This window comes from Doryrhamphus excisus, linkage group LG1 (genome assembly GCF_037039965.1).
Source record: "Doryrhamphus excisus strain RoL-2023G ecotype Guam linkage group LG1, RoL_Dexc_Guam_v1.1, whole genome shotgun sequence".
Lineage (NCBI taxonomy): Eukaryota > Metazoa > Chordata > Actinopteri > Syngnathiformes > Syngnathidae > Doryrhamphus > Doryrhamphus excisus.
Genome location: NC_136357.1, coordinates 1,310,300 through 1,329,064, shown reverse-complemented (window position 1 = coordinate 1,329,064; position 18,765 = coordinate 1,310,300). Strand labels below are relative to the sequence as shown.

Here is an 18,765-nt window from a genome sequence, read left to right as displayed (position 1 = left end):
TCACATCATACAATTTCTCATCGATTCTTGTCCATTGAGTCTTCAACGTTCACCTTCGCCTGAATCCCCGGGGGAGGATGAGGACATGGAGTCTGAATATGATGGATAAATAGATCAATACGTGTACGTGTTCCTGCTCAAAGTGACATTAATCCCAGACATAGCACCGATAGTGTCTCTTTAAATAATGAGGCAAAAAGATACCAGACGTGCTTCAGCATTTCCACTTGTACAAGAAACATCAACTGGTTGGGCTGGTTAGGCAATTAGCACACTTCTCCCAAAGACATTGTGTCAAATGATTCAAAGCCTCAGAATGGGGAAGCAGTCCGCGCCGTTTATCGTTCATTTCATGTGACTTCGCTTCTTAGTTCTGAGTTCGTATGCGTTATTTCTTACTCCGCCGGTCATCACCGAAGTCTGCATGAAGATGCTGCGGAAGGGATACGTTGCCGTCGTTTTGGTCATCCCGTTGGGATGGATATTTGTCCACCAGGTTTGGCCCAGCAGCCACATCTGGGTGCCAGTATTGATTCAGGGTAAGAAAGTGCAGCTGAGAATGACTTTGTTTACTTTTGTGTACATGAAGGTGCTAGCTGTCGAGCAAAATGTTTGTACTCATTACACTGATTACGTAATATACAAATTGAATCCATCAGAGAAAAACAAATAAATACATGTCCACGTCAAAGTGGAGCTGACACACCTGACTGGTGATGCAGCATTCTTAGTCCCTTATAGAACAAAACTTCATCTGTGGAGCGAACACACCTTGTCAACTGTAACGTTTTCACCAGGAAACTCTCCATGACAGTTTTGATCAGGACTGTACCATGTGTGCCAATCTCATAGGAGACCAGACCAGAGGTCACGGCCATTCTGCCATTCTGCCACCCATCTATGTCATCACGCCGACCTACCAGCGTCCAATGCAGAAAGCCGAACTGACTCGTCTCACCAACACTTTTCTCCACGTGGCCAACCTGCACTGGATCGTGGTGGAGGACTCGCAAACAAAGACGCCCCTGGTCAGTCGTCTCCTCCAGGAAAGTGGACTCAACCACACCCACCTCAACGTGATGTCGCCTCGAAACATCGATCGTCGATCAATCAGGGGGCTATCACAAAGAAACCTGGGCTTGCAGTGGCTAAGGAGTACCTTCAATGTGAGGAACCCAAATCCTGGTGTTGTCTACTTTGCAGATGACGACAACACTTACAGCCTGGAACTGTTTGATGAAGTGAGGATTATTGTCCTTTAATAAGACATTTAATACAGTGGAACCCGATTAGGTTTGTACCAACCCGTCTATGTGGACCATCCTGTCCCAGCACACTAACACCCACTTGGCTCACATCACACTTGGCTTCAAACGAGAACACGTTAGAGCAGGACTTGATGACTTGGGTGCCGACATAAACGGGTTCCACTGCACTAATCAGTATGAATGTCAAGTCAGTGACTACATGTCGTCTCCAACTACCAGATGCGATGGACCCAAAAGGTCTCAGTGTGGCCCGTCGCATTTGCGGGGAGTCTTCGGTACGAGTCCATCAAAGTCAACGCCAAGGGAAAGGTGTACGGCTGGGAGGTTGCGTACGCCCCAGAGCGACCCTTTGGCATCGACATGGCTGGCTTTGCGGTCAACCTGCAACTCCTCCTGTCAAAACCAAACGCTAATTTCAAGCTGCACCCGGGACTCCAGGAGGGCAGCCTACTCCTGGATCTGGTTACCCTCGACGACCTGGAGCCAAAAGCAGATAACTGCACCAAGGTAATGCACGGATGTTGATATAATACTAAATACCTGGCAGCTCTGAACGCGGCATCCTTCTACCAATATATTCACTATCTCACCTCTGGACACGTCCGAACCATCTCAGTCAGCCTCTTTGACTTTATCTCCAAGGACTCTAACATTTAATGTCCCTCTGATGTACTTAGTCATGATCCTATCCATCCTGGTCACTCCCAATGAGAACCTCAGCATCCTCATCTCTGCTACTTCCAGTTCTGCTTCCTGTCTTTTCCTCAGCCGGACTGTGTCTAGACCGGATCTACAAAGACACGATGCAGGTCCCCCTGACTTTGTCTGTACTAACATTCTTAAAGCAAATACTGCATCTGTACTACTCTGTTCTCATTAGCTGTATACCTCTGTAGTTGCCACAGCTCTGCACCCTTGTTCTTAAAAATGGCCACCAACATACTTCTCCTCCATTCCCGAGGCATCTTCTCACCACCTAAGATCCTATCGAACAACACGGTCAGGAAAATCTACTGCTACCAATCCTAGACACTTCCATACCTCCACAGGTATACCATCTGGACCAAGTACCTTCCCACTCTTCATTCTTTTTAATGCTCTTCTCACTTCATCTTGACCAATCTTTGCTACTTCCTGGTCCACAGCAGACACATCTTCTACTCTTTGTTCTCTCTCGTTTTCCTCATTCATCGACCTCTTGAAGTACTCTTTCCAATTCCTTGTTATATACATGGTACAGTATATAACATGTACTTTTTATATATTTTTAATACTGAATTATTTTTTTTTATTGTTTTATATATTCATATCGTGATACATCCCAAAAATATTGTGATATATTTTAAGGTCCATATCGCCCCAACCCTAGTGTGACCCTTTTTCCTGGTTTTCTACGTTGTCTTCTCACGTGCAGGTCTTGGTGTGGCACACCCGCTCACAAGCGCCCGACTTGTCCGGTGAGGCCAGATTTAAACACTCTGCCAATTTGGAGACGTGACATCCATGATGCGGAAGAACGTGAATAACGTGGATACTAACTGCAGCGGAACCCGTTACAGCTGGAAAGGAAGGAAAACGTTCATGTTTAGGAATTTTGTCCGTCATCCACAATCCTTATGTGAGACATGGACGCACTTCCTTCTCTTTGCTGTTATGAAGATATAAAAACAGATCAAAAGAGGCGGCTAAGAATGGGACGCACTGGAAAAAAAACTCCAAAATGTGCCAACAAGTCGCTATTTCCGTAACGTGACCTGCATATCGACCAAGCTACAGAGATACGAGGAGAGTGGGCATCCTTCCTGGAGATGAACGACTCTCCGGAAATCTCTCCATTTCTTCTATGGGAAACTGGTAACGCGAGCCTACTCATCACACAAGGACAAGGAAACAAACGGAACTGGAAAAACTCCAACATCCAACATTCCAATCATCAATACAGGAAATGAACAAATGTAACAGTTAGTGATTGTAAAAGTACCAGATGGAGGGGTAGGATTTAATAAGCTTTGCTTCTTCCTACTCCTTTTGGACATGTGGAACTGGAACTGATTATGGGATGTACTCAATTGGAATCTGATGCATGTTCAAATGAAATAAAACCATTAGCATTAGCATTAGCATTAGCATTAGCATTAGCATTAGCATTAGCATTAGCATTAGCATTAGCATTAGCATTAGCATTAGCATTAGCATTAGCATTACCATTAGCATTACCATTAGCATTACCATTAGCATTACCATTAGCATTACCATTAGCATTAGCATTAGCATTAGCATTACCATTACCATTACCATTACCATTACCATTACCATTAGCATTACCAATATAGTGCTAGTGGGAGGAAACCGGAGTACCCGGAGAAAACCCACGCATGCACGAGGAGAACATGCAAACTCCACACAGAGATGGCCGAGAGTGGAATTGAACTCTAGCTGTGAGGTCTGCGCGCTAACCACTCGCCCGCCATGTAGCCCTGACGCTGTTCTTGTTATTCCCATAATATCTTGACTTTATTCTATTATGTTTTTTTTAAAGACTTCCTGTCAGAAAATCCCAAGCATCATCACATGAGTAATAATAACTGAAGCTCCAATGTCACTTCCTGTCCGCCACCCACTCTGCTCCCCGACTTAAATGTCTCATTTCCTCTCATTATGTCTACTATATTGTCTAATGTAAATGTAAAGATGACTATCGGGATGTCATTTTATGTTTAGATGGATCCCATAGCAATAAAATAAAATAAAAGAAGGTTCTATTTGCCATTGTCTCAATCTGGATGGATAAGTTCCATACGTAAATACGTTACTGTTTTGGAGATAGGAATGATGATATCAAATGCGCTTCAGCATTTCTACACGTACTCATACTCGGAAACATCAACTGGTTAAGCCGGTTAAACCATGGAGTTTGATTTTCGGTCGACCTCAATGAGATTCTAGCAAACGATTTAACACCTCACAAAGGGGAAGCGGTGGGCAGTCCAAATCGTTGATAGTGTCGTTCGCATCGCTTTGCTTCGTGGTTCTGTCGTCGTATTTGGTCTTCGCTGAGGTCTGCATAGAGATGCTACAGAAGGGACAGATTGCTGTCATTCTGGTCGTCCCATTGATGTGGATATTTGTCACTTGGGTTTGGCCATCATCTACACCGGGTAAGAAATTCAGTTAGTTACTGTTAGTTATATATATATATACTATATCTCAAATTGAGAAAAGTAAATAAATATGACAGTGGAGGTGACACACCTACCCCCCGATGCAGCATAGTTAGCATTGTAGTAGAAAACAAATATTTGATTAGGACTGTACCATGTGTGCCAATCTCATAGGAGACCAGACCAGAGGTCACGGCCATTCTGCCATTCTGCCACCCATCTATGTCATCACGCCGACCTACCAGCGTCCAATGCAGAAAGCCGAACTGACTCGTCTCACCAACACTTTTCTCCACGTGGCCAACCTGCACTGGATCGTGGTGGAGGACTCGCAAACAAAGACGCCCCTGGTCTGGCGTCTCCTCCAGGAAAGTGGACTCAACCACACCCACCTCAACGTGATGTCGCCTCGAGATATGAATCGTCAATCCATCAGGGGGATATCACAAAGAAACCTGGGCTTGCAGTGGCTAAGGAGTACCTTCAATGTGAGGAACCCAAATCCTGGTGTTGTCTACTTTGCAGATGACGACAACACTTACAGCCTGGAACTGTTTGATGAGGTGAGGATTATTGTCCTTTAATAAGACATTTAATACAGTGGAACCTGATTAGAGTGTGTACTAGGGATCGACCGATATGGTTTTTGGGGGCCGATGCCGATACCGATTTTTTTCCATCACCCTTAGCCGATGGCCGATTTCGCTTCGATCCCTCAATTTACATGAAAAAATGACCATGATAAATATTCCAGGTCTCATGTTTAAACAAATATTTATTGAAATGTAAATACTGAACAGTAGGATTCAGCTTTCTTAAACACGCATTTAAACGGCATTATCAACTTTAAAAGGAATAAATATTCAACCATGTGCAAAACATTTCTGTCCTAGTTTAAGTTTTATCTAGCATCGATGTGATGACTGCTCCCCTGTGTGTGTGTGTGTGTGTGTGTGTGTGCGTGCTCGGAGAGAGCGCACACACATAACACGACACGCATTTAAAGTTGGCTATTAGCAAAAATGGCTATTAGCAACCCCGCTTCCTCCTGTATGCACACTCTATAATGCTACATAGACAAGCATTTTTGCTCCCTGACTTATACCGAATAAACACAGTTAGGACACTGATAAACAGTTACTTACTGCCTGCCCTTCATCCATCCATCCATCCACCATCCATCCGCTCAACCATCCCAATCCATGCATTCATCCACCTAACCATCCCTCCATCCATCCATCCATCATCCATCTTCACTCAACTTGTAGATTGAAAAAGAGGTAAATATGTAAAAAATCCTTTCCAACAGCACAGGATTAGTTTGACCCATTTGACACGTTTGCTCTATAGTAACATTAGCTTATTTGATCTTTTGGTCTTTCTAAATTGTGCACCTGATGGCTTTGAGTTTGTCTTTCTTTTCCATATTTTTTTTACACAAACAAACAGCACTTTTATTATCTCCATCCGTCACCCAACTAGCAGCCCAGGCCGAACCAACTCATATCACTAACTCACGCCCGTCTGCCGTGTGCCGTGTGCTATTAATCAGTATGGATGTCAAGTCAGTGACTACACATCGTCTCCAACTACCAGATGCGATGGACCCAAAAGGTCTCAGTGTGGCCCGTCGCATTTGCGGGGAGTCTTCGGTACGAGTCCATCAAAGTCAACGCCAAGGGAAAGGTGTACGGCTGGGAGGTTGCGTACGCCCCAGAGCGACCCTTTGGCATCGACATGGCTGGCTTTGCGATCAATCTGCAACTCCTCCTGTCAAAACCAAACGCTAATTTCAAGCTGCAACCGGGACTCCAGGAGGGCAGCCTACTCCTGGATCTGGTTACCATCGACGACCTGGAGCCCAAAGCAGATAACTGCACCAAGGTAATGCACGGATGTTGAAGCACCCTCAAAATATTAGACTTTAAGTCAATCATGTGAAAAATGGGAGCAAAAACAAAAGGGTTGCATTGATATTTTTGTTGAGTATATATTTCTTCTTACCTGCAGGTCTTGGTGTGGCACACTCGCTCACAAGCGCCTGACTTGTCTGGTGAGACTAGATTTAAACACTCTGCCAATATGGAGACGTGACATCCATGATGTGAAAGAGTGGTGAATAAAGTGGATAACTTCAGTGGGACCTGTTACAGTTAAAGTTAAAATGTTAAAATGTTTATTGTTTAGGAATAAACATAATGTTATAGATTATGTATAACTTACAAATACACACCATTAAAACGTGTCAGTCACACCCCGCGTGACTTGTGGGACCTGTTCTGTGTTTTTTCCTTTTATTTCCTGTGCTAGGCTCTTATTTTGTATCTTGTTTCCAGTTTTGCACCATCTTGCACCATCTTTACCATTCTTTGTGTACCTGCTAGTTCAGCTGGTATATACCAGAATGTGGTATGTGCTGCTCGTCAAGGCGATGGAGGCCAAGTGCACACATCAGGCGTGATTCTGCGTGAACTGAGAGCCAGAAGGTTTTCACATTTGATTCTAGACCCGCTCCCAGTACCTCCCAACACCTCACTTGACCCATCCATGACCTTGACCCCTATGGGGCAATATTACCACTGTTATATAATATATATATATTATTATTATTGTTATATACAACATAACATTTCGTCACTTTCCTGTAAAACCTTCATTGAAAAAACTAAATAACTTTGCTTTTATAATGTCAGTTTTGTTTGTTCGCCTTCACTTTAGTTATGTTACAACTCTCTTACTGACTGTCGCGATTGAAGGCTAACGTCATTCTGACATGACGTGAATGTAAACATGAGACCACGTGACACAACCAGGAAGTCTGACGAAGGTAAGACTTTCTGAATTCAATAGGCTGGTACGCGGGTGGAGAAGGAGCCTCCCAAAGTTTGGCCTTCGTCCACCGGGTAGGCTCCAAGCCTAGTTGGACGCAGACCCGGGATTCAGACACAGGCTCAGTTTGTTTTGAAACATTGGAGGCGGGCGGTTCTTCGTCTCCACCAATCAGACTGAAACTTTACAATGAAGTCCCTTCTTGCCTTTGTGGCGCCTGATTTTTAACGAAACCATGGTGATGTCGAAAATATTTTCTAATGCCTGTGAAAACGATAATTTGTCTATTAATCTAACTATTGTGCAATTATGAGTCATTAAAGTGTTTTGAACTCAGCACACGAGTCTCTTGTTTCTCCATTTATCGTCAGGCATTGAAAAAGGCAGCCTCTTTAGGTCTTTACATCATCTTCTCGTGACATTTCGTGTCGTTCCTTGCTTCAATAACACTGCAGTCATGGAGTTAAAGAGAGCCGAAGTGGCTGCGTTAACTTAAGATATATCATTCTTGTTCTCCTGAGTGGTTGGACGGGCATTACTGGAGAGAATGTGGCAGGTCTTTAGGCTTCTGTCGGCGGTCAGTCGGCCATTCTGCCGGGCTGCACTTATCACGACGCGACTTTACACTGTAGCGGCAGAACGAGGCTCCACTGGCGGATACAGAGGCGTTACTATCTCGGTAATTCACTTTTACTTGTTTATATATGTCACCTGTATTAACTATAGGCCAAAGAGTAGATTTCGGAAAAGTGTTGTCATGTTGCATTTGAGAATAGACACGAATCCAGCTGACAAACAAACAAAACTCCATCGCGAAACTCCCACTTTTTAGCCTGAATGACCTCACTGGGAAATGCTACTAATGCTACTAAGTTTTGAAGGTAGAAAGGTACTTCCGTAAGATAATATGTCGTATTCGGCATATATCCGAAAGGAGCGTTGTGATTATTCTTGCCTATGCTGCGTCAATTGTACAAAATAGTTGGTAAACACAAATCAGGTAGCACGATGCTAACGCAAAGCAAACCGCTGACGTAACAAGCAATTCATCGTAACGGTGACTCGGCAATACTGTAATGTAATGGTAATGGTAATGGTAATGGTAATGGTTTTATTTCATTTGAACATGCATCAGATTACAATTGAATGCATCACATAATCAGTTCCCAGTTCCACATGTCCAAAAGGAGTAGGAAGAAGCAAAGCTTAGACCCCTCCATCTGGTACTTTTACAATCAGTAACTGTTACATTTGTTCACTTCCTGCTTTCATAATACATTTTTTTTGTTTTTTTTTTAAATAATGTACCTTGTACCTTGTAATGTCATTATGTATGTTGTTAAATGTCGTCTTCACACTTGCACACTGTTTTCATCTTTATTAAGACACCATGCTTATTTGTTTCATAAAGACTGGATGTGGACAGTCAATACAAAGTAAAAATGTTAATAAATAGAAAAATCAGCAGTAATTTTTTTAAAAGAGTAGAGTCAAAATATTGAGAGAAAAAATGTAAGGAGAATAAAAGGGAATAAGAAATAATTTGTATTCTCACCCAAAATGTTTTTTACAAGAATGGCAATAAAATAAAATATTCTGGGAATAAAGTGATAATATTTCCAATTATGATTTAATAATAATTATATCTTGAGAGGATCTGACGTTGGTTTTCTTCCCTTTCCAGAGCCTCTGTCGGACTCGGGCCGGCTTCCTGTCCAATCGCAGCTTTCAGACCGCTCAGCGACGTTTCTACTCCAGCGAGCCCAAAGGTGAGCACCCCCGCTATGGGCGCCCACAACCACATGATGCTAAATGAATACTGTGTTGCAATAGTAGCCCTGTTAGGCATTAGTGGTCAAACCTGCAGTTAGCCCTGACATGAAGACACATTTTGCTGGACGATGATTGTCCCACTAAAGCATATCATCGTCAAGGTGCTGTTGCCTCTCGTCTTTTGAGGTCAGAAGCTGCCGGTGTCGGCAAGCGTTGTAAAAGGCTGGCTTGCATGAAAGCGCTAAAAAGACGACACGGTGGAAACATTCATCCAGTCCGTGCTCTGCTAAACTAAGCTAACCCTGCTAGCTTCCACTCACTCGCCATAAGAGTGGACTTTCCAAAGTTTTTTTGAATTAGCTTCATGCTACAGAAATACATTTTTTCCTCATACCGCTACAATATTTTTGTAAAATGACAACCTTTTTTTTTCTATATTAGATCCGCTGTGGCGAACCCGTAATCAGGGAAAAAGCTGAAAAAACACACATATTTATTGTGAGTGAGGTGAGGTGTTCTGGGCATGCCCAGCCGGGAAAAGGCCCCGGGGCAGACCTAGGACACGTTGGAGGGATTATGTCTCACAGCTGGCCTGGGAACGCCTTGGTGTCCTTCCGGTGGAGCTGGAGGAGGTGGCCGGGGACCGGGAAGTCTGTGCTTCCCTACTAAGACTGCTGCCCCCGTGACCCGGACCCGGATAATCAGAGGAAAATGGATGGATGGAAATTTATTTATATTTATTATATTCTCATGAAAGCAGTTATTTTTTTTAAAAGTTAGCTTTTTTTGTGTTAAATTCTATTTTTAGAATGTGCCATGGGCTAATATAAACAAACCAAAAACAGCCTCACGCTACTACTCATGGCCCCCAGGCCGCACTTTGGGCACTTCTCCATCTTAACCCGGACTCGCATTGAATCTGTTGTGGCTCCGGGTCTGATCCAGTCCAGTTTGCCGCAAAACGCCACTCACACTGATTCCCGGTAGACGCAGCAGTGGGTTCCTGGGCCGGCTGTGGAAACCCACAGCTTGACCAAGGAGAGTTCTCTGGCGTCTGGAAAAAACCCCAAACAGACTTTCGATTGCGAGTGTGAGCCTACAACAGGGATTTCCATCTTTTGGTTCAGTGTGATCCCGGGTTTAGGATCTGTGGATCACCAGGCAACATGGTGGTTTTTGATTGAATCCTCAGTTCCAGATGGGAAAGGAGGAGGAGGAGGAGGAGGAGGAGGAGGACGTGCCGGCGGCGGGAAAAGAGGCGGCGGCAAAGATTGGTGGAGTCGCATGCAGAAGGTTTGCTTCACCAGATGACCTCAAACGAGACGGCGTGATGTTTTTTTTTATCGCTGACGTGGCGTCTGGCGTGCAGGGCGACTTCCCGTGGGACGAGAAGGACTTCCGCTACATGGCGCTGGCCGTAGCCGGCGTCTCCTCCACGATGCTCTACTTGTACTTCCGAGATGCCGGCCGGGAGATCAGCTGGAAGGACTTTGTGCACCGCTACCTGGGGCGAGGCATCGTAAGGCGCTTTGCTGTCCTTCGCCGGGCGTGGACGTTTTGTCTTTTAACTGTGGACTCTTGTGGTCCAGGTGGAACGTCTGGAGGTGGTCAACAAGCAGTACGTGCGCGTCATCCTGGCGCCGGGTGTCGAGGCTGAAGCGGTGAGTTCAAAGCGTGCGAGGCGATTACACTACTTCCTGTTATGGCGTGTGTCCAAAGCGTTGAGATGATGACGCTGCGGGTCTGTGGGCAGAGCTACATTTGGTTTAACATCGGCAGCGTGGACACTTTTGAGAGGAACCTGGAGACGGCCCACTTGGAGCTCGGCATGGAGTCCACCCACCGCCCCGCCGTGATCTACAGCTCAGAGAGCGACGGGTCAGTGGCGCATGGCGGCGTGGGAGGCGGGACTTGGGACGTATCGCCACCTCAACCCAACTTTGTGTGTGCGTGCAGCTCCTTCCTCATGAGCATGATTCCCACGCTGCTCCTCATCGGGTTCCTGCTCTTCAACTTGCGCCGTGGGCCCATGGGGGCCGGGCCGGGCGGCGGCAGGGGCGGACCCTTCAGCATGAGCGAGTCGACGGCTAAGATGATGAAGGACAACATCGAGGTCAAGTTCAAGGACGTGGCAGGCTGCGAGGAGGCCAAACTGGAGATCCTGGAGTTTGTCAACTTCCTGAAGAACCCGCAGCAGTACCAGGACCTCGGAGCCAAGATCCCAAAGGTGGCGACAAGCACACGGTGAAGACGCACCTGGGGTCCATCCCGTTTCATGTCTTCATGCGTTCCCCAGGGGGCCGTGCTCTCGGGACCTCCCGGTACCGGGAAGACTCTTCTGGCTAAAGCCACAGCCGGCGAAGCCAACGTTCCCTTCATCACCGTCAACGGCTCCGAGTTCTTGGAGATGTTTGTGGGCGTCGGCCCGGCCAGGGTGAGCAGCCGAGCGTCAAAGTTCTGATTAGAGGTTGGTCCTGGTCGGATCCTGTCCTCCACAGGTGAGGGACATGTTCGCCATGGCCAGGAAGAACGCGCCCTGCATTCTCTTCATCGACGAGATCGACGCCGTGGGCCGCAAGCGAGGAGGCGGGAACTTTGGCGGTCAGAGCGAGCAGGAGAACACGCTCAACCAGCTCCTGGTGGAGATGGACGGTGGGCTCCAGAAGAACTTGCTTTCTCCTCACCTTCGTTTCTGATCTTTGGCGTTTTTGCGATTGGCAGGTTTCAACACGGCCACCAACGTGGTGGTACTCGCCGGAACCAACAGACCCGACATCCTGGATCCCGCGCTGATGAGACCGGGACGCTTTGACAGACAGATCTACATCGGTAAGACCGTCTCTTCCTCTGATGGCGTTATTCCATCTCTCTGACTTAGCCAACATGCTAACCTCTTCAAGCATGATGGTGGTGCTCAGGAAGTGAAGCGGTGGCTAGAATAGCTAGCTAGACACGATAGATATACATATGAGCCAATCACAGGGCACGTACAGTGGGGCAAAAAAGTATTTAGTCAGCCACCAATTGTGCAAGTTCTCCCACTTAAAAAGATGAGAGAGGCCTGTAATTTTCATCATAGGTACGCTTCAACTATGAGAGACAAAATGAGAAAAAAAAATCCAGATAATCACATTGTTTGATTTTTAAAGAATTTATTTGCAAATCATGGTGGAAAATAAGTATTTGGTCACCTACAAACAAGCAAGATTTGTGGCTCTCACAGACCTGTAAGTTCTTCTTTAAGAAGCTCCTCTGTCCTCCACTCGTTACCTGTATTGATGGCACCTGTTTGAACTGGTTATCAGTATAAAAGACACCTGTCCACAACCTCAGACAGTCACACTCCAAACTCCACTATGGCCAAGACCAAAGAGCTGTCAAAGGACATCAGAAACAAAATTGTAGACCTGCACCAGGCTGGGAAGACTGAATCTGCAATAGTTAAGCAGCTTGGTGTGAAGAAATCAACTGTGGGAGCAATTGTGAGAAAATGGAAGACCTACAAGACCACCGATAATCTCCCTCGATCTGGGGCTCCACGCAAGATCTCACCCCGTGGGGTCAAAATGATAACAAGAACGGTGAGCAAAAATCCCAGAACCACACGGGGGGACCTAGTGAAAGACCTGCAGAGAGCTGGGACCATATTAACGAAGGCTACCATAAGTAACACACTCCGCCGCCAGGGACTCAAATCCTGCAGTGCCAGACGTGTCCCCCTGCTGAAGCCAGTACATGTCCAAGCCCGTCTGAAGTTTGCTAGAGAGCATTTGGATGATCCAGAAGAGGATTGGGAGAATGTAATATGGTCAGATGAAACCAAAATAGAACTTTTTGGTATCAACTCAACTCGTCGTGTTTGGAGGAGAAAGAAAAAGAGTTGCATCCAAACAACACCACACCTACTGTGAAGCATGGGGGTGGAAACATCATGCTCTGGGGCTGTTTTTCTGCAAAGGGACCAGGACAACTGATCCGTGTAAATGGGAGAATGAATGGGGCCATGTATCGTGAGATTCTGAATGAAAACCTTCTTCCATCAGCAAGGGCACTGAAGATGAAACGTGGCTGGGTCTTTCAGCATGACAACGATCCCAAACACACCGCCCGGGCAACGAAGGAGTGGCTTCATAAGAAGCATTTCAAGGTCCTGGAGTGGCCTAGCCAGTCTCCAGATCTCAACCCCATAGAAAATCTTTGGAGGGAGTTGAAAATCTGTGTTGCCCAGCGACAGCCCCTAAACATCACTGCTCTAGAGGCGATCTGCATGGAGGAATGGGCCAAAATACCTACAACAGTGTGTGAAAATCTTGTGAAGAGTTACAGAAAACGTTTGATCTCTGTCATTGCCAACAAAGGGTATATCACAAAGTATTGAGATGAACTTTTGTTTTTGACCAAATACTTATTTTCCACCATGATTTGCAAATAAATTCTTTAAAAATCAAACAATGTGATTATCTGGATTTTTTTTTCTCATTTTGTCTCTCATAGTTGAAGCGTACCTATGATGAAAATTACAGGCCTCTCTCATCTTTTTAAGTGGGAGAACTTGCACAATTGGTGGCTGACTAAATACTTTTTTGCCCCACTGTATAGACAAACAACCATTCACACTCACATTCATACCTATGGACAATTTGGAGTGGCTAATTAACCTAGCATGTTTTTGGAATGTGGGAGGAAACCGGAGTACCCGGAGAAAGAGATGGCCGAGGTGGAATTGAACTGGGATCCCCTAGCTGTGAGGCCTGCGTGTTAACCGCTTTACCACCGCGCAGCCATGAGTAATTGATACACTTATTGAAATACTGCTTATCCTCACGAGGGTCGTGGGGGGTGCTGGAGCCTATCCCAGCTGTCTTGGGGCGAGAGGTGGGGTCCACCCTGGACTGGTCGCCAGCCAATCACAGGGCACATATAGACAAACAACCATTCACACTCACATTCATACCTATGGACAATTTGGAGTCGCTAATTAACCTAGCATGTTTTTGGAATATGGGAGGAAACCGGAGTACCCGGAGAAAACCCACGCATGCACGGGGAGAACATGCAAACTCGGTGGAATCGAACTCGGGTCTCCTAGCTGTGAGGCCTGCGTGCTAACCACTCTTTAGTTTAGTTGTTAAATGATATTTTTGTGTCTTTGCGTCCAGGTCCTCCGGACATCAAAGGCCGGGCGTCCATCTTTAAAGTCCACCTGCGGCCCATCAAGCTGGACCCCGGCATAGACAAGGACACCCTGGCCAGGAAGATGGCCGCCGCCACGCCGGGATTCACGGGTGCGTAGCCAAAGTATGTCAGAAATAGAAATGATCTGTTCCGGAGTCAAACTGTGGCCGCGATGAAAGCGTCAGTGTTGTTGAGTTCGCTGGTCTGGATGAGCGTGGGAAATGACAACTCTCATATGTTAGCACTGTTGGATTTTTCTTGGGGGCGGGGGTGGGGGGGGGGGCAGCTCTTCCTTGAGTGAGCATCTTTAAGCGTGAAGAGAACGAAGACGTCATCGGCGTCTCGTGTGTGTGCGCTACGCAGGGGCGGACATCGCTAACGTGTGCAACGAGGCGGCACTCATCGCCGCCCGACACCTGAACCCGCACGTCGACCACAAACACTTCGAACAGGCCATCGACCGCGTCATCGGAGGTGAGTCGCCGAGTCGCTTCTACGGGGGGTTCCTTTTGGGGGGTCGGACTGTGACGCTGGACTTCCCCGCCGCAGGTCTGGAGAAGAAGACTCAGGTTCTGCAGCCCACAGAGAAGAAGACGGTGGCCTACCACGAGGCCGGCCACGCCATCGTGGGCTGGTTCTTGCAGCACGCCGACCCGCTGCTCAAGGTGGGCGTCCGTTGGAACGCGTAGACAGCCGGGGGTCCGGGTTCTGACCCGTGTGCGTGTGTAGGTGTCCATCATTCCACGGGGCAAGGGTCTGGGTTACGCCCAGTACCTGCCCAGGGAGCAGTACCTGTACAGCCGTGAGCAGCTCTTTGACAGGATGTGCATGATGCTGGGGGGCCGCGTGGCCGAGCACGTCTTCTTCGGACGCATCACCACGGGCGCTCAGGATGACCTCAAGAAGGTCACGCAGTCCGCCTACGCTCAGGTACGCGGCGTCGCCTCAGAGGATTTTTATTTTAAGAAAAATTAAAAAAAACTGTCTCTCTCGCGGCAGGTGGTTCAGTTCGGGATGAGCGACAAGGTGGGCCAGGTGTCCTTCGACCTCCCCCGGCAGGGCGACATGGTCCTGGAGAAGCCGTACAGCGAAGCCACGGCCGAGCTCATCGACGAGGAGGTCCGAGCGCTGGTGGACCGCGCCTACGAGCGCACGCTGCGGCTCATCCAGGACAAGAAAGACCTGGTGGAGCTGGTAGGTTCTACAAACCGTGTGTGGCGGGACGACACGCCGACGTCTTCTAACATGAGCTTGGGTCTACTCAGGTGGGCAAGCGTCTGCTGGAGAAGGAAGTCCTGGACAAGGCGGACATGTTGGAGCTGCTGGGGCCGCGGCCCTTTGAGGAGAAGTCCACGTACGAGGAGTTCGTGGAGGGCACGGGGAGCTTCGAGGAGGACACCAGCCTGCCCGAGGGCCTCCGAGACTGGAACCGCGAGAGGGGGGAGAAGGAGAAGGAGCAGGAGAAGGAGACGGAGAAGGACCCTGGACCCTCCCAGGACAGACAGCATGCCGTGTAGGGAACCTCCAGCGAGGACCAGACTGGCGGGTCAACCGCTCACAAGACAAAGACTGCAGTACCTCAGCCAGCCAGCAGGAGACCACCCAGCACAATTATATTATCAAAATGACACTTTTTTTTCCTATTTATTCATTTTGAAGCTAAGTGACATCAATTGTGTCAGAGTGAGACCTCCCGTCTCAGGCCGGCCTCAACAGAAGAACACATCTTCTTTTTTTTCTTTTTTTAAAAATTTTGTTTTTAGTGCCTGAAATTTCAAACAAGGCAACCTGCTGCTCTGAGGTCAAAGTGTAAGCTTTCATTTTGCTGAAGGCTTCTTATGACCACACGTGAACAAACTTGACATAAAAAAAAAACATCATCAAAGTTCTTGTGTTGGAGTTTCAGAATAAAAGTCCAGCAAAACATTTTAATTGTTGTAGTTATCATAGTTATTATAACGTATGTACAGCCATTTACATTCCCGTCCACTAGAGGGCGTCTTGTCTACAGTAGCACACAAGTTGGTCTGAGGTCAGCTCTTTGTTCAGTTTGTGGGAAGACGTCTCTCAATTTTAACTCCTGATTGGTTGTCGTGGTTACGTCAGAAGGAGGAGTGGCACAGTGACCAGCAGAGAGGCGGAGAAAAGAGTGATTGACGGGGAAATGGCAGTGGCGCCCCCGCAGTCCTTGGCGTTTTCCTGTTAGATGAAACAAAAAAGAAAATTTTTGTGAAGTAAAAGATGTAAGTTGATATCTGGCGCCTTAAAGGGGCTGACCTTAGGGTGGTAGGCGTGGCACGACTCAGGACGCCGCCGCACCTTTTGTGACTTCATCCGGTTACACTTGACGGTGGTGTTATGTTCAGGGACGTTCAGGAAAAGTAGGCGCTGTTGGCATTGTCGTGATTATGTGTGCGTGCGGAGGTGGCCACTAGGGCGCGCTCACAAAAGGATATATTTGATCTCTTTGGGCTGCAGCGGGATGGGGCCGTACTGACGAGAACAGTCACAATTTGCTTCCGTCACCACAAACACCAAGTTCGAGTCCGGGACCTGCTGCACCACAAACATCCTACACACACACACACACACACACACACACACACACACTATGGATGGAATCTCAAAACGTCACTTACTGATATGGATGGTAAAAGATGAATAATTGATTCTATGCAGGGTGTTCAAACTTTTTAGATTTTTCAGAATCTGCACCTATTCCTGCTGTATTTCCTTTTATTTGTACTTCCCGCTAAAACGGTTTGGATTTATTCCACACATGGCCAGTCTCCGGGCACGCCCGCTCTGCTGTGATTGGTCCCACGCCCCAAAGTGCTATCCTTACTATGAACCATATAAGGAAGTCCGCCCCTCTGTGACATCACAAAGGAACAATTTGACCACGCCTTTGGAAAGCGAGTGTTTTGAGCCGTCCCAAACTTCTTTCAGGGCTCACTTCTAAATGCGCAAACCTCATTATGGGGAACTCTGTCATTGTTTAACATGAGAATACAACATTCTAACGACATTTATAGGTCAGAAAAGTGGAAAAGGCGTCATAGGTCCGCTTTAAAATAGTTGTTAGAAATTGTAATTTTATAATTTAGAGGAAAAAGTTGCAATTTTACAAGAAAGTAATTGTAATTGCATAAGAAAAGAGAAAAAAGTAAATTAGCATAAGAGGAACATGATGGTCTAAAGTCTATTAAAGTCTATAAAGTTTATTATGAGAAAAAAGAATGAAATTGGCATTTTTTTGAGAATGAGGTTGTTCTAATGTGTTCTACATTGAACATATATTATTATTATTATTATGTATTATATGATATATATAATATCATGATTCAAAGAGGTCATAATTACCAGAAGAACACTGACAAGAAGGAAGTAGAAATGGATGGAAAAAAACAGCAGAAATGGAAAAAAAGCAAAAAGTTGTAGCAAACTAAAATCCAAATATTATAAATTGCACTTTGAAAAAAAAAACTTAAAAAAAAAAATAATAGTGGAAATATAAAGGAAAAAATATTTGTTGAAAGGTTTGAAAAATGTACTTTTTGCTGGAATATGATGGAATAAAGTCAGAATATTAGCAAAATAAATTTTGATTATAAGATTATTACAAAAAATGAAAGAGGCAAAGTTGCATCCTTTCATTTTTCATGATGCGATGCTCGCTAGGAAAAGGTTTGGACACCTTTGTGGTACCTGAACACAACACAGAGATGGGGGGCAGGTGTGTGTGTGTGTGTGTGTGTGTACTTCTGGCAGCGTCCACACTTGATGATGCTGTTGGCCTCCCTGACGGATGAGTCGGCCATGAACGCCGGGTAGGCCGTCTCGCACGGGACCATGGCCTCCACCTTCTTCTGCTTGTGGGCTGCCAGGGTGGCGAGACATCAAACACATCATCAGCGACAATCATCATCATAACAGACAGAAATGTCAGAAGAAGACGTCGACTCACTCGTGTGGTAGCCAGCCTTGGCTGAACCGTGACGATGATGATGATGATGGCGATGATGATGATCATGGCGATGACGATGATGCAAAGACATGATGACATGAATGAATGATTGGTCATGATGAATGGATGACAATGGATGACAATGGATGACAATGGATGGATGGATGGATGGATGATAGATGGATAGATGAATGGATGGATGGACGGATGATAATGGATGGATGGATGATAGATGGATGATGGATGGATAGATAAATGATGGATGAAGATGGATGGAGGATAGATAGATGAATGGATGGATGATTGATGGATGGATGGATGATAGATGGATGATGGATGGATAGATAAATGATGGATGAAGATGGATGGAGGATAGATAGATGAATGGATGGATGATTGATGGATGGATTGATGAATGGATGGATGATGATGGATAGATGGATGGATGGATGATAGATGGATAGATAAATGGATGGATGGATGATGGATGGACGAATGACGATGGATCCATGATAGATGGATGATGATGGATGATAGATGAATGGATGGATGAACATGGATGAATGAATGAATGAATGAAAGAATGGATGGA

The 18,765-nt window shown here is 46.2% G+C and overlaps 4 protein-coding genes across 9 annotated transcripts in view; 3 read left to right on the top strand and 1 right to left on the bottom strand.

Annotated features, from left to right (window-relative positions):
• Positions 1 to 297: 297 nt before the first annotated feature.
• On the top strand, positions 298 to 3,725 carry LOC131131376 (galactosylgalactosylxylosylprotein 3-beta-glucuronosyltransferase 1-like). The gene is made up of 4 exons (XM_058076046.2): positions 298 to 539; positions 853 to 1,241; positions 1,488 to 1,775; positions 2,683 to 3,725. Exons 1-4 carry the CDS (start codon positions 425 to 427, stop codon positions 2,764 to 2,766), a joined length of 876 nt encoding a protein of 291 aa, XP_057932029.2. The 5' UTR covers positions 298 to 424; the 3' UTR covers positions 2,767 to 3,725.
• Positions 3,726 to 4,250: 525 nt separating this feature from the next.
• Positions 4,251 to 6,694, top strand: LOC131131104 (galactosylgalactosylxylosylprotein 3-beta-glucuronosyltransferase 1-like). Its single transcript, XM_058075480.2, has 4 exons — positions 4,251 to 4,426; positions 4,604 to 4,992; positions 6,026 to 6,313; positions 6,440 to 6,694. The coding sequence occupies exons 1-4, from the start codon at positions 4,339 to 4,341 to the stop codon at positions 6,521 to 6,523; spliced, it is 849 nt and encodes a 282-aa protein (XP_057931463.2). The 5' UTR covers positions 4,251 to 4,338; the 3' UTR covers positions 6,524 to 6,694.
• Positions 6,695 to 7,657: 963 nt separating this feature from the next.
• Positions 7,658 to 16,016, top strand: LOC131130719 (mitochondrial inner membrane m-AAA protease component AFG3L1). 2 transcript variants are annotated; one of them, XM_058074584.2, is made up of 16 exons: positions 7,658 to 7,937; positions 8,943 to 9,027; positions 10,230 to 10,324; positions 10,401 to 10,550; positions 10,621 to 10,692; positions 10,785 to 10,909; positions 10,988 to 11,258; positions 11,328 to 11,465; positions 11,530 to 11,683; positions 11,753 to 11,860; positions 14,191 to 14,316; positions 14,570 to 14,680; positions 14,756 to 14,871; positions 14,936 to 15,136; positions 15,206 to 15,400; positions 15,472 to 16,016. In XM_058074584.2, the coding sequence occupies exons 1-16, from the start codon at positions 7,806 to 7,808 to the stop codon at positions 15,721 to 15,723; spliced, it is 2,331 nt and encodes a 776-aa protein (XP_057930567.2). In that variant the 5' UTR covers positions 7,658 to 7,805; the 3' UTR covers positions 15,724 to 16,016. The 2 variants fall into 2 exon arrangements, with proteins under 2 accessions (XP_057930567.2, XP_057930566.2); XM_058074583.2 differs by having other exon boundaries at positions 10,224 to 10,324.
• The window catches only part of LOC131130718 (voltage-dependent calcium channel subunit alpha-2/delta-4-like), a 24,378-nt gene continuing 21,546 nt past the window's right edge, over positions 15,934 to 18,765 (bottom strand). For 3 of the 5 annotated variants that reach the window (XM_058074574.2, XM_078790436.1, XM_078790449.1), the window contains 5 exons: positions 18,174 to 18,194; positions 17,969 to 18,086; positions 16,658 to 16,778; positions 16,484 to 16,561; positions 15,934 to 16,405 (listed from right to left, as the gene is read on the bottom strand). In XM_058074574.2, coding sequence (XP_057930557.2) covers positions 16,304 to 16,405; positions 16,484 to 16,561; positions 16,658 to 16,778; positions 17,969 to 18,086; positions 18,174 to 18,194 — 440 coding nt within the window. In that variant the 3' untranslated portion in view covers positions 15,934 to 16,303. The remainder of the gene's footprint in view (positions 16,406 to 16,483; positions 16,562 to 16,657; positions 16,779 to 17,968; positions 18,087 to 18,173; positions 18,195 to 18,765) is intronic. The other 2 variants (XM_078790472.1, XM_078790499.1) reach the window with 1 other exon arrangement.

Bases quoted from the DNA above. Each gene is read 5' to 3' on its own strand.
- LOC131131376 (XM_058076046.2), top strand. From the start codon at position 425: ATGAAGATGCTGCGGAAGGGATACGTTGCCGTCGTTTTGGTCATCCCG. The intron at 1,242-1,487 runs GTGAGGATTATT...TCCAACTACCAG, and splicing joins GCCTGGAACTGTTTGATGAA to ATGCGATGGACCCAAAAGGT. The intron at 1,776-2,682 runs GTAATGCACGGA...TCTCACGTGCAG, and splicing joins AAGCAGATAACTGCACCAAG to GTCTTGGTGTGGCACACCCG.
- LOC131131104 (XM_058075480.2), top strand. From the start codon at position 4,339: ATGCTACAGAAGGGACAGATTGCTGTCATTCTGGTCGTCCCATTGATG. The intron at 4,993-6,025 runs GTGAGGATTATT...TCCAACTACCAG, and splicing joins GCCTGGAACTGTTTGATGAG to ATGCGATGGACCCAAAAGGT. The intron at 6,314-6,439 runs GTAATGCACGGA...TCTTACCTGCAG, and splicing joins AAGCAGATAACTGCACCAAG to GTCTTGGTGTGGCACACTCG.
- LOC131130719 (XM_058074583.2), top strand. From the start codon at position 7,806: ATGTGGCAGGTCTTTAGGCTTCTGTCGGCGGTCAGTCGGCCATTCTGC. The intron at 11,466-11,529 runs GTGAGCAGCCGA...TGTCCTCCACAG, and splicing joins TGGGCGTCGGCCCGGCCAGG to GTGAGGGACATGTTCGCCAT. The intron at 11,684-11,752 runs GTGGGCTCCAGA...TGCGATTGGCAG, and splicing joins GCTCCTGGTGGAGATGGACG to GTTTCAACACGGCCACCAAC.